We start from the raw sequence: 14,460 nt of genomic DNA on the forward strand, positions 1-14,460 counted from the left end.
GGCAGAGAGAGAGGGAGACACAGAATCTGAAACAGGCTCCAGGCTCTGAGCTGTCAGCACATAGCCCGACGCGGGGCTCGAACTCACAGACTGTGAGATCATGACCTGAGCCGAAGTCGGACGCTTAACCGACCAAGCCACCCAGGCGCCCCCAAAATTATTTTTTGATGCTTATTTCTGAGAGAGAGAAAGAGAGAGATTGGGAGACATAGAATCTGAAGCAGGCTCCAGGCTCTGAGCTGTCAGCATAGACCCTGATGCAGGGCTCAAACCTATGAACCACGAGATCATGACCTGAGCCAAAGTCAGACGCTTAACCGACTGAGCCACCAAGGCACCCCAGACCTTTATTCTCCTTGTGGCTGAGAGGAGTTTGTAACCTCGTGGTTTACAAAGCTGCTTTCTACATATCCACAGAAAGCCCACCAAGTGAGTAAGTAACAACCTGAAGGAAAAGGATGTACTAATGCGCAGCATGATGCCTGTGTGCACACCTCCTACAGCCCTCCCTGGGAAGGAAGCCCACAGGTCTAAACAGAGAGTGGTTCAGACACAACCTAGAGCTTAGAAAATAGGCTTAGCAAGTGGGAAATGGGCCTTTGTGTGTATTCATTTCCTCTCGGAAAAATGCTGTGTATTTATCAAAACCATCCCTCTTGACGGAGAATTAGAGACTAAAAACCAGAAGATGCCTTAGTAGCCTTACCGGTGGTTCGTGTGCTCTTGAACTAAATCCTGCACTGCCTTCAGAAGGAGTACCCTACTCACCACCCCCGATAAAACTGTTATATCTTTAGAAAGTGTTAAAAAGCTCTTAGGAAACAACTTTTAGAGCTAAGCAGCATGTGCCCCTTACTGTGGCTGGAGGAATAAGACCAAATGTGGATCCTGATTCTTAGGAAGAAAAATCTGATAGGAATAGAAGAGCTTTCTAAAATGTATCTTTTTTTAAGTTTATTTATAATCTCTACACCCAACGTGGGGCTCAGACTCAAAACCCTGAGATCAATAGTTACACGCTCCACCTGCTGAGCCAGCCAGGCGCCCCCTAAAGTTTATGTTATGGCACCATTTACACTTCTTCACTAGCATACTTCCCTTGACCTTGACCTAGACTCTCAGAATGTAGGGGTGGAAAAGGGACACTTGTGAGGAAAGTCAGTCCATATCCTGGGCAAGAGAGAAGAAAGAATAGAAGGCTCAGGAATACATGAGGTGGCGAGAGTGTCCTACTTACTAGCTACCAAGACCTTTGTGTCCTTGGATGTCAGGAACATCCTCAGCTCCAGTGCCAGCAGCTAGAGTTCAGTGGGGTCTGGGCTGCATTTCCTTTGAGGAGGAAACATCAGTTGGTCATCTGAGAGGTAATAAGGAGCCCACCAGTCAGAGGTGAAGAGAACAACCAGTGCACAGGCTTGAGATGAAATACTGGCATAGTTGGGTCTTAAACTAAAAATACGTGATGAAAGGAATGTAAGGCATGATCCTCACGTCTCCAAAATTCTCACAGGCACCAGTTAGGCCTTGCCCTGTGCACCCTGTTCCCAGCAACATATCATGGAGGAAGACAGTGACCTGGGAGTGGGAGAGCCTTATACTAGAATTAGGCCCTGGTCGACAGACTTCAGCTTAGGTCATGATCTCATGGTCTGTGGATTCAAGCCCCACGTTAGGATCTGTGCTGATGGCTCATATCCTGGAGCCTGCTTCGGATCCTGTGTCTCCCTCTCTGTTTGCCCCTCCCACCCCCCTTGTGTTCTGTCTATCAAAAATAAACATAAAAAAAAATTTAGAATTATGCCCTGGTGTCTCCAATGAAGACAAAAGGAAGTGAGGAGGGCACATCAGCCTTCAGGAAAGCTGGGGGCCCACTGCCATGGTCCATGATCAGAGGGCCCGGAGATGCCACTCAAACCCCATGTCTTGCCCAGACTCAAACTGTTAGAAGCCTTGTCAGGAAAAGGGAGAGAAAGTCTCTGAAAAACAAATTGCTTACTCTAAAAAAATCAAATGAGACATGTAGCATTATTTTAATGGGGGTGGGGGGGGTTGTGTGAAGAGCTACCTGTTTGTGTTTGCACAATACAGACTGTTTCCTTTCAAATTTTGATTAGATTAAGCCAGGCCTGAACTCTTGAAGACTTGTCACGTCAGAGTCCTAGTTTTTTCTTTATCACCCGTAGCCGGCATGAATTTTTCTCCCTCATCCATTTAGATTGCCAGCACATTGCTACTTGTTCACCAAGCCCCCCAGTGGCATCTAGAAAGGTTCTGCTGTCAGTCATTTATATGTGGCTTCATTTGTTTGATTTTATTATGCCACATATGAAATAAATTCAGGCAGATGTGTGGCTTCAACTAGGTATTTTCGCTTTTAAGCTTTTTCTAAACATTAAAAAAATATGTTTTTTTTTATGTTTATTTATTTATTTTTTTTTTTTAATTTTTTTTTCAACGTTTTTTATTTATTTTTGGGACAGAGAGAGACAGAGCATGAACGGGGGAGGGGCAGAGAGAGAGGGAGACACAGAATCGGAAACAGGCTCCAGGCTCTGAGCCATCAGCCCAGAGCCTGACGCAGGGCTCGAACTCACAGACCGCGAGATCGTGACCTGGCTGAAGTTGGACGCCCAACCGACTGCGCCACCCAGGCGCCCCTGTGTTTTTTTATTTTTGAGAGAGAGGAGGACAGAGGATCCAAAGCAGGTTCCGTGCTGACAGAGCAGAGCCCCACACGGGGCTCGAACTCATGAAGTTGAGCCAAAGTTGGATGCTCCACTGCCTGAGCCACCCAGGTGCCCCTCATTTTTAAGCTTTTTATCTCTAACTAGGGAATAGAAGAATTGGCTTCTCCAAGACATTTAAGACATTATCAAGCAAAATATGGATATTAGGGAGGAGGAGAGAGGCTCCCTAGAATCATCTTAGTCCCAACCAGCTGACCCTAAGGGTAATACCGGCTTTTGTCTTCTTAGCAAGCTCTGGATCCTGAAAGCATGGCCGCTCTTGTTAAGATTCCCTTCTCCCTTAGATGCCATAAGTCTGTCTAATCCTGGTAGTAGCTTCTGGGAGCAAAGGAGGACCTGGCTTCTCTAGAGACCTGGAGCCCCTTCACTGCTGTATCTAGATGTGCCTTCGCCATGCGCTCCAACTTCTCTCCTGCACTCCTCTCTGATTTCTCCTCCTTCCCTCCCTCCCTTCCTTCCATGTTAAGTCTTTGAGACTTTCTGTATTTGACATCATGTAGTGTGTTTCTGTCTCTGTTATGTCAGCCTCTTACAGAATTACAACGTTTGTAACATAAACGTGTAGTAGACTGTATGACCTTTAAAAAAGATATTTACACATAAGCCAATCCGTGGCTTATATGTAGTATTGTGATTAAACAAACAGATGGGGGTTCAAATCTCAGCTCTGAGAGTTACTAGCTAAGTAGCCTTAGGTGAGTCTCTATTTGCCTCTGTTTCCTCCTCTGTAAAACGGAAAGACCAACCGGATCAGGTGGCTGGAAGAATAAAATGAGACCATGCACCTAATACCCCAAGAACAGCACTTGATGCAGGGAGAGCACCCCGTAGATGTTAGCCACCTACTGTTCCTTGTTGCTGCCGAGCCCCAGGCTTTGTGTGAGCTGCTGGATGTGCACGGTCACCTGCTCGGGTGTGGCTTCCCCTCATGGAGCTCTTGTCCTCACAGAGGGGGCAGAAGTAAAATAAGTACAAACATGAAAATAATTACCAATTATGATATATACTCTAAAGGGAAAATACTATTTTCTATGAGAAAATAACAGTGGTGCTATTCTGGCTTGGGTAGTCTATAAAGGCCCCTCTGCAAGTGTCACTGAGGGACAGCGCCACGGAAGCCAGCCACGTGAGGCGTTCCCAAATCGGGACACCCAGTAAAGGGAACAGCATGGGCAAGGCTCTGTGGAGGGATAGAGTTTAGTGTGCATGAAGAAGCCATCCTCCCAGGGACATAGTGAGCAGAAGAGAAAGTAGAGAGAATAGCCAAGGACCAAACACCAGGGCCTCTTGACTCTAGATGAATGTTGATACTTAGTAATAACTGCTGCTTACAGGGGGCTTTATAAAACTCTTTGCATTAACCATTAAGCACACCAAAGAAATCAGGGGAGATCACCATCGAGGAAAAAACGTTTGATTTTGTCCGAAGATTGTCACTGGCGACCTTCAGCAGTGCTATTTTTAGGCAGTAGTAGAAAGGAAAAGCAGATTTTCCCCAGGGTGTTAACATGGAAATAGATAGGGAGTGGGTAGGATGGATGCTCCAGAATGGGAATAACAGACCCAACGGATTTTTCAGCTGTTGAGATCCATCCCCAAGCCGAGAGCAGAGGTGAATGGATCACCAAGAAACACAGCAGTGGCTGTCTTTGGTGGGCAGTCCACTTTGAGGTTGAGCCTTCTCTTCTCAATTGTCCTCACAGGTATGCCATTCTGACCAAAGCCACCTGGCCCTCGTGGAGAGGGGACGAAAAACAAGGTGTCCTCCACTTGTTGCAGTCCGTCAACATGGACAGTGACCAGTTCCAGCTCGGGAGGAGCAAAGTTTTCATCAAAGCCCCCGAGTCTGTGAGTATGCCGCCGCCCTCCGTCATGCCCTCAGTGCCCCCCACCCCTTCCCGCAGCGCTTCTGCTGCCCCTTCTCACACGTGCTGCCTTCATTTTCTCATTCTTTGGTTTATGCCTTCGGTGTCCTCTCCCCTGCTCCCAATGTAAGTGTAGGTCATTCCCCATACCCTTGCTCTGCAGAGCCTTCAGAGAGCTCAGCATGTATAAAAAGATGTCATCATCTTGTTCCTTTTCTTACTGTCTCTCTCCCATGCTAGATGGCCATCTCCTCAAGGTCAGGGACTCTTGCCCCTTTGGTATGTTTGTGTACTCAGAGCCTTGTACAGAAAGTGGCTCACAGCAGGTGCCCACCAGTTACTTCTAGTATCCAGTAGAGTCTCAGCGAAAAGGGACTTCTTTGTCCGACTAAGGAGGCTTGGGTAAACTTAACATCCTCCACCTGGGTGACACCAAAGAGGTCATTTACACACACAGATTTCCTCCTTGAAGGTGGAACAGAGCTCTGGGGTGGGCAGTCTTAGGACTAGATCTTGAAGACCGTGAGGGAGCTTGGAAAGAACTTTGAGGAGCTGAATAGGGAAGAGGAGAAATCTCTGGGTTAATAGAACACACATTTTTACCAATAAGGAGCTCAAAAATAAGTTCTACAATTAGCAAACTTACTAGATCTCCACAGATTAATTAATAATTCCTGATGGGGAGGTGGTCACTGTGAGCCTCATGAATGTCTATAGGAAGTTCCCAGTTCCTATGTTGGATTCCTTATAGCAGAACCCCTCAGTTCTTCTGCCCAGGTAGCTCTGGGACTATGGAATGAAGACATTACTTTTTAAGATGGAGAAGCTGCTGGAACTAACCAGGGTTGGACATCATCATTTCCTGAGATTCCTTTGCCAATCACAAGACTCCATTTCAAGAGTCTCTGGTGAACTTGACAAAATTAGTCATCAGATCCAGGGGAAATACCATGCGAACCGGCAGTGTTGGTGACCGCGGAAACACTTGACTTTAGACAAACCCCGGTTTTGCAGTGAGTTCCGTCCTCTAGAATGGGCCCCACAGCTGCTGTTCTGCCTCAGAGGATCAGACGGAGACTCAGAAATGGTTAATGGCTGGGACTGAATGGCTTTAAGAGCTATAAAAATTATTAAATAAATCAGTGGCACACATCAATAGAACCCGTTTATGAAAAGTTTGTGGTAGCATTTTCCACTTTTGAGTTATTTGTAGTTTCACAGCAATGTCATTTCCAAATATAAAATGAAAATGTTGTGTCATACACCATTAAGCAACCCACAGAGCAGTTCCTGTTCTTTCTAAAATGGGATGGAGTGATTTATCAGTACAATGCAGAACTCCTCTGTTGCTTTGTACCCGCTTTTACTTTTTTGTCTTGCTAAATTTCCACGTATAATAAGGACAGCTTCAACATTTTTTGTACCTTTTTTTTTTCTGATTTAGTTGAGCTGTGGAGTTTTACTTGCAAAATCAAGGTTTATTTTGGGTTTTCTTTTCTTTGTCTTCCTCCTGAATGCTTTATTGCCGTCACTCGATTCTCCTTTTCCCCATCTTTTTATACACAGGCACGCACCGCACACGCACCTTCACTACTCACTCCCCTCCCCGATCTCTCAGCCATCCACGTCTAGTCCTGACGTTGTGAATACTTCTACAAAAGCTGGTTTTTAAGAATCTGCCTTGTGATTTTGCCTTGACACTTAGCGTAGATGTGCTGAATGTACGAAATAACCCATTTGCCTAAAGAACCCCCATCAGACACCAAAGGGTTTGGTTTCCATTTGTTTGGTACATGTGTACATGATTTGGGGGTTTGCGGTGGGGGGCGCTCTCTCTCTCTCTCTCTCTCTCTCTTCCTTTTTTTCTTGAAGCTCCCTGATTTCTAACCTCCATGGCTTTTGGAAAAAACCTAAAACCCAGCTAATGTTTGATATCATCTATAGGAGGTTGGGAATTGGTTGCCTCCTCCTTTCTGAGTCACAAGTGCATTCTCTGTGACACTCCCAAAATAGTTCTGGGAACGAAAGAAAACAAGACTTACTCAGAAACCCAACACACCAAGATAAGAAAGACCAACGAATATTCTTCAAAGAGGCAACCACAGGGCTCAGATTTTAAACATTCTGTCCAAATGTTAAACCACGTATTCCTCTTGTTTTCAGAAATATGCTCCCCGTCCCTGTTGTACGTGGCAGTGACAGCTGAGGAATGAAGCGGCCCCTTCCTTTCTGAGTTTGAGATGTTGTTTTTGCACAGCTAGGGCTGTGAGAAGCAGTTTAGTGACAGGAAGGGACGGATGTGGCTCCTGAGGATAGATCCAGATAAACAGAGGCACCAAATCGAGCCTGGCTGCCTTCAAATTCTCCTATTTACTTCTGGAACATTTTCGCAGTGACTTTTCATCAGCTTTACTTGTTTTCATTGGTACATTTTCTTTTGTTTCCTAGAGAGTCATGAAAACCACTGCCAAGGTGAGCGAGAAAGTTCCCCACCATTTCATGAGTTGACCGCATGCAGATTTACAGAGACAGACTTATATGCCAAAGTGAGGAAGAGCCTGGCAAGGCCTGAAAGACCTTGGGTCACTTTCCATTCCCACCCAGTCTTAGTTCCAATTTTCTCCTGTGTGCAATGGAGATGATGGACCTGTGTGGCCTGTGTGGTTGCTGCTGAGTTGAATGAAATAATGTATTCTAGAATGTCAATCTAGAATGATACCTGACCCATAGTGGGCTCTCGGTACATTACAGCTATTTGCTATTATCTTCGTTATTCCAGAGCTTCCTTGAGTAGGGTGCAGCAGTCAGGGTTGTTAAAGGGGCCTGAGTCTCAAGACCTGGGTCCTTACACAGAACAGTCCCAGTTCCTCTAGGTGAAGTCATGTCCCGACTATACATCTTATGTCCAGCTCCAGTTGCACTGGTTATAACCCTCTGGCCCAATGACTCCTTGGAGAATCTGTGCAGCCAAAAGTCTACACTTTCGTGGACCTGAAAATCAGGCAGCCCTCTTCCACAGCAGCACAAGGTCTGCTCCTGCAAGAGCTGGAAACTCTGTGAAGAGGCTGCGTGCAGCACTAAACGGTGGCTTCCTCCAGTTCATTTCATCTAGCATCTAGCATCCCCTTTGGATCAAGGCAGAAAACTAGGGGATGAACGTGGAACCACCCATTTGATTCGCAGAGATTATGATTATGAGCAAGGCAGAGCATACATTATCAAGGCCCGACTAACAACCAGATACAGCTGTTTTCTGTTATGTGTTCGGTTAAATGAAGAAAACAGAGAGAGATAAAGATGTTATAGTGATTACAGGGCCATCTGGGTTAAGCCTCCACCTCTTGATTTCGGCTCAGGTCATGGTTCGTGGGTTCCAGCCCTGAATCAGGTTCTGGGCTAACAGCATGGAGCCTGCTTGGGATTCATTCTTTCCCTCCCTCTCCCTTTCTCCCTTTCTCCCTTTCTCCCTTTCTCCCTTTCTCCCTTTCTCCCTTTCTCTCTCTCCCTCTCTCCCTCTCTCTCTCTCCCCCTCTCTCTCTCTCTTTCTCTCTCTCTCCCTCTCTGCCCCTCCACCCCCTCAAAATAAATAAACTCAAAAAAAAATTTTAAGACATTATTGTAATTATAAACAATATGCCCTAGTAATCATTTTTTCACTTTTGTTCATGAGTCAGAGAAACTGCTCCCCATGTTATGTCCTTGACTAAACTGGGTGTCCCCCCCCAAAAAAGTGATGCTGAGGTCTTATGAATTAGCTCACATTTCCCTCTGTACATTCACAGCTATTTCTTCTAGAAGAAATGAGAGAGAGAAAGTATGATGGATATGCTCGAGTGATACAGAAATCATGGAGGAAATTTGTGGCCCGGAAGAAATACGTCCAAATGAGAGAAGAAGGTATTCTAGTCATTTTGTTTCATGCATTTAACAAAGCTCCAGAATAATTTTGAGCTCAAAGTTACAAGTTCGCTTTCCTTTGCCTATAATGTCACATGTTAAAATCTTGCATTCATTTTGAGTTTCTCTGTGTATTTCCACACGATATTCCTCCTCTTTCTGGGGCCCTGGCCCTTCCCTCTTCTCTGGCCTTTGGGGAACTGCAGCCTCAGACCTCCTGTTGAACAAGAAGGAGAGAAGGAGAAACAGTATTAACAGGAACTTCATCGGGGATTACATCGGGATGGACGAACACCCGGAACTCCAGCAGTTTGTGGGCAAGAGGGAGAAGATCGACTTTGCAGACACAGTGACCAAGTATGACAGAAGGTTCAAGGTACACACTGACCGCTGCCCATTGTGGGGAAAGTGGCCGTTTTGACATGTCCGCCCACCTTCTTAAAGCACCTCTCCTTACAGGGTGTAAAGCGAGACTTGCTTCTTACTCCAAAGTGCTTATACTTAATCGGACGAGAGAAAGTGAAACAGGGCCCGGACAAAGGCCTGGTGAAGGAAGTGCTGAAGCGGAGAATTGAGATGGAGAGAATCTTGTCCGTGTCCCTCAGGTGAGCGGCGAGGGTGTGAGGCGAGGCTGCCTGGTCCTCCTCATCTTTGCCTCTCCGCCGTTCCAAACAGCCGGGAGAAAGGCCTGGCCGGGCGCCCCCGTTGTCAAAATCCTGGTGAAGAGAACTGAGTTTCCTCTTCTTCCCTGAGAAGACCCGACCTTCATTGGTCTCAGGAATGAGATTCCAAGAAGTGGCCTTCTGGTCAGCTCCACTAGTCAAGGGGAACCCAGATCCTTTCTTCCCACAAAATGTAAGACCTGGTATCCAGGTATCCCACAAAATGTAAAACCTGGTATCCAAAACAGAGTATAAATGCTTTTACTGAAGTGGGGCCAAGGGACCAGAGTCCCATCCTGAAGCCCACCTCACCTGCCTCGAAGACCTGACCCATTTAACCAGCAAAGTCCCAGGCAGCCTGGAGTCATTGCTCAATGCCCCCTTCAACTCCCAAGTTCACAGGCAGAGGCCCCGGCTTTCTTTTGGCAGAGGGGCTTGTACGTGTAAGGAGACTTGTTTTAAATCCTGCCCTGGTCAGAATTCCCCAAGTTCCCTCTGATGAGAGGAAATCCTCCCAGTCACAGAAAGCTAAGAAAAGAGGGAGAAAGGCCCCTTTGAGCTCAGTGGCTTCCCCCTTGAGTGGCATCCCTGGGCCCTTCTGAGGAGACCGCTGCTTCTGTGGGGGCAAGGCTACGGGCTGCCATTGCATTGACAGTCGTGATGTCCTGGTGGTCTATGAACATGTCTTCCTGGAATCGAGATACCTCTAAATTCCTACTCCACACGGAGGACAAAACGGCTGCTCTCAGGAAAAAGCCGGGGTTTTGTGTGCTCAGGCATCCTATCTACCAGGCTGGAATCCTGGCTCCAGTGTGATAATCCAAAACAGATTTCAAGTTGTGTCCATTCTTGCCTGTGTCACGGTGGTTTCTGATTCTCTCTGTTCCCAGTTTTCCTGTTAAAGGGCCAGGTGGTGCTGTGAGGTCAAGGGTTTAAAACATTGCAGCTCAGGATGTGGGGGAAACTTGTAAGCAGAGGAGTCCATCAGCAGCCTTTCTGGCAAACCCCACCTCAGGTGGGTCTCAGTGCCGTGGATTTCAAGCAAGAGTTCCAGGCACTGTCCGGTTTCCAGAAGATCTTCCTGAGCATTCATCTCACCAGCTGGGCCACAGCCTGAGCTGGGCAGCCTGCCGGCCACACTTCCTGGCGAGCTGGGTGCTGAGGCTGCCCTTGTTGTTCCAAGGAACCCAACAGGAAGCTTCTTTTTTTCCTTGCATGGGGAAAAGCCACCCCTGGGCTAAGCAGGGTTCGCCTAAACCTGCTGTTTTCTCTTGACAGGGGCAGTGGCTGAATGCCAGGGAATCATAGCTCCGGGCACATGTGCTCGTTACTCTGAGAGTGATTATTATTCTTCCTGTTGTTATTGCCAGGCCTGTGTCTTCAGCCTTCAGACCACTCAGGCGGTGCTTGAGCATAAATAATCATATGTCTCCATTTATATAAGGCACTTTGACACCATCCTTTTTGTCTAGGCCTTGAGGTTTATCAAGGTGTGGGATATCCCCCCTCAAATGTTTTCCTTCTGTCTTGTCTTGTCTCACAGCCTCTGGGGCTGCAGTGTCTCATGCTAAAACCAACTTCTGCTGCTGCTTCCTCATGGTCTGGACATGTGCTCCCTTATGGCCTTTCCTTGTCAGAGGATGTAATGAAATGAGGTGCTTAGCCCAAAAGTTGTTCTGGCTCCGGGGAGAGAAAAGAGTCTGAGTCATTGTAACTTGTGATCTGTGCATGTTGCAGTCACTGAGCCTCACCCTCACCGAGATTCATACTGTTCCCTCATTTCCTTCAACTACCGGGTTAGGCCAGTAATCTGAGTGAGGAATGCCACCACATGGGTGATGGTATGTGCAGAATCAAAACCAGGGTAGAAATGGATTGTGGTACCAGACCACCAGACGTGTGTGTGTGTGTGTGTGTGTGTGTGTGTGTGTGTGTTTGTGTGTGTGTTCTCAAAATATTTCAACACTGGTATAGAGAAGGATTTTAACAGACGTCTTGCACTTCAGGGAAAAAGTTGTATTGTGTGTATGTGTGCTGAACACTGTGAGGCTTAGTGCTTGACTCTGGCTGCAGTGACTGCCCCATGGTTTCTTCTAGTTAAGACCATCACCGTGCCCATAAACTTGGTCTTCTGGACCACCTCTAACTCTTATAACCACCGGGAAAGCAAAATGGGCTCGTAGCTCCCAAGCAAACCAACCAACCATGTGAAAACAACCATGCAACAGTTTGGGAAATGAGAGCATGACCAAATATTTGATATGAAGGATTTAGTGTTCATCTCCTTAGGTGTGGTCTCGGTATTGTGGTTATTTTGGTCTAAAGAGGCTTTGTCTGGGACTCCTGGCGGGCTCAGTTGGTAGAGCATGGGACTCTTGATCTCCGGGTCATGAGTTCAAGCCCCATGTTGGATGTAGAGGCTACTTAAAAATAAAATCTTAAAAGAAAATTTTAGGGGTGCCTGGGTGGCTCAGTCAGTTAAGCATCTGACTTTGGCTCAAGTCATGATCTTAGGGTTCATGGGTTCAACCCCCTCATCGTGCTCTGTGCTGACAGCTCAGAGCCTGGAGCCTTCTTTGGATTCTGTGTCTCCCTCTCTCTCTGACCCTCCCCTGCTCACCATCTGTCTCTCTCTCTCTCTCAAAAATTAAAAAACATTAAAAAAAATTTTTAAAGACTAGGAAAGAAAATTTAAGCTAAAGAAAAACATATAGGCCAGTCCCAATAGCTCAGGTGTAAGAGCCTGTGTTCTTTGCTTTCCCATTGTAGGTAATGAGATTGGTACCATCAGATCTCATAATTGGGGCTCTGTCTGATAAGGTTTTTATTTTTTTTAATTTATTTATTGTTTAATTTATATTGAAGTTAGTTAGCATATGGTGCAACAGTGATTCAGGAGTAGATTCCTTAATGCCCCTTGCCCATTTAGACTATCCCCCCTCCCACAACCCACCCAGCAACCCTCTGTTTGTTCTCTGTATTTAAGTCTTTTATGTTTTGTCCCCCTCCCTGTTTTTATATTATTTTTGCTTCCCTTCCTTTAGGTTTATCTGTTTTGTATCTTAAAGTCCTCATATGAGTGAAGTTGTATGATTATCTTTTCTCTGACTAATTTCGCTTAGCATAATACTCTCTAGTTCCATCCATGTAGTTGCAAATGGCAAGATTTCGTTATTTGTCATTGTCAAGTAATACTCGATCGTATATACATACCACATCTTCCTTAGCCATTCCTCTGTCGATGGACATTTGGACTCTTTCCATACTTTGTTGTCAGTAGTGCTGCTGTAAACATTGGGGTGCATGTGCCCCTTTGAAACAACATACCTATATCCTCCTATATGTATGTATACATACATACATATGTATCCTCCTATGTATAAATACCTCCTAGTGCAATTGCTGGGTTGTAGGGTAGTTCTATTTTTAATTTTTCGAGGAACCTTCATACTGTTTTCCACAGTGGCTACACCAGTTTGCATTCCCATCAGCAGTGCAAAAGAGATCCTCTTTCTCGGCATCCTCACCAACATCTGTTGTTGCCTGAGTTGTTACTGTTAGCCATCCTGACAGGTGTGAGGTGGTATCTCATTGTGGTTTTGATTTGTATTTCCCTGATGGTGAGTGATGTTGAGCATTTTTTCATGTGTCTGTTCACCATCTGGATGTCTTCTTGGAGAAATATCTGTTCGTGTCTTTTGTCCATTTTGTCACTGGATTATTTGTTTTTTGGGTGTTGAGTTTTATAAGTTCTCTATAGATTTTGGATACTAACCCTTTATCTGATATGTCGTTTGCAAATATCTTCTCCCACTCTGTCGGTTGCCTTTTAGTGTTGCTGATTGTTTCCTTCGCTGTGCAGAAGCTTTTTATTTTGATGAGGTCCCATAGTTCATTTTTGCTTTTGTTTCCCTTGCCTCCAGAAATGTGTTGAGTAAGAAGTTGCTGCAGCCAAGATCAAAGAGGTTTTTGCCTGCTTTCTCCTCGAGGATTTTGATGGCTTCCTGTCTTACGTTTAGGTCTTTCATCCATTTTGAGTTTATTTTTGTGTATGGTAAGAAAGTGGTGCAGGTTCATTTTTCTGCATGTCGCTGTCCAGTTTTCCAGCACCACTTGCTGAAGAGACTGTCTTTATTCCATTGGATATTCTTTCCTGCTTTGTCAAAGATTGGTTGCCCATACGCTTGTGAGTCCATTTCTGGGATCTCTATTCTGTTCCATTGATCTGAGTGTCTGTTCTTGTGCCAGTACCGTACTGTCTCGATGATTACAGCTTTGTAGTATAGCTTGAAGTCTGGGATTATGATGCCTCCTGCTTTTGTTTTCTTTTTCAAGATTGCTTTGGCTATTCGAGGTCTTTTCTGGTTCCATACAAATTTTAGGATTGTTTGTTCTAGCTCTGTGAAGAATGCTGATGTTATTTTGATAGGTACTGCATTGACTATGTAGATTGCTTTGGGTAGTATTAACATTTTAACAATATTTGTTCTTCCTATCCAGGAGCATGGAATATTTGTCCATTTTTTGTCTGTGTGTCTTCTTCAATTTCTCTCATAAGTTTTCTATAGTTTTCAGTGTATAGGTTTTTCACCTCTTTGGTTACATTTATTCCTAGGTATTTTATGGTTTTTGGTGCAATTGTAAATGGGATCGATTCCTTGATTTCTCTTTCTGTTGCTTCATTATTGGTGCATAGAAATACAGCCAATCCTGTGCATTGGTTTTATATCCTGCCACTTTGCTGAATTCATGGATCAGTTCTAGCAGTTTTTTTGGTGGAATCTTTTGGGTTTTCCATATAGAGTATCATGTCATCTGCAAAGAGTGAAAGTTTGACCTCCTCCTGGCCAATCTGGATGCCTTTTATTCCTTTGTGTTGTTTGACTGCAGAGGCTAAGACTTCCAATACTATGTTGAATAACAGTGGTGAGAGTGGACATCCCTTTCTTGTTCCTGACCTTAGGGGGAAAAGCTCTCAGGTTTTCCCCATTGAGGATGATATTAGCAGTGGGTCTTTCGTATATGGCTTTTATGATCTTGAGGTATGATCCTTCTATCCCTAATTTCTTAATGGTTTTTATTAAGAAAGGATGCTCTATTTTGTCAAATGCTTTCTCTGCATCTATTGAGAGGATCATGTGGTTCTTGTCCTTTGTTTTATTGATGTGATGCATCACATTGATTGTTTCGTGGATATTGAACCAGCCCTGGATCCCAGCTATAAATCCCACTTGGTTGTGGTCAATAATTCTTTGTGGAAGAAGAATTATTCGTGGATCTGGTTGGCTA

At 45.2% G+C, this 14,460-nt stretch overlaps 1 protein-coding gene across 1 annotated transcript in view; it reads left to right on the forward strand.

Annotated features, from left to right (window-relative positions):
• The window catches only part of MYO1E (myosin IE), a 214,139-nt gene that overhangs the window by 162,206 nt on the left and 37,473 nt on the right, over nt 1-14,460 (forward strand). Inside the window, exons 19-22 of the mRNA XM_047075040.1 lie at nt 4,451-4,595; nt 8,395-8,509; nt 8,716-8,885; nt 8,969-9,114. Of these exons, the coding sequence (XP_046930996.1) occupies nt 4,451-4,595; nt 8,395-8,509; nt 8,716-8,885; nt 8,969-9,114 (576 nt within the window). The remainder of the gene's footprint in view (nt 1-4,450; nt 4,596-8,394; nt 8,510-8,715; nt 8,886-8,968; nt 9,115-14,460) is intronic.

The sequence above is a fragment of the Lynx rufus genome, unplaced genomic scaffold, assembly GCF_022079265.1.
Source record: "Lynx rufus isolate CCGP_SWC_20201006 ecotype Redwood Valley unplaced genomic scaffold, mLynRuf1.p SCAF_13, whole genome shotgun sequence".
NCBI classification, from domain to species: domain Eukaryota; kingdom Metazoa; phylum Chordata; class Mammalia; order Carnivora; family Felidae; genus Lynx; species Lynx rufus.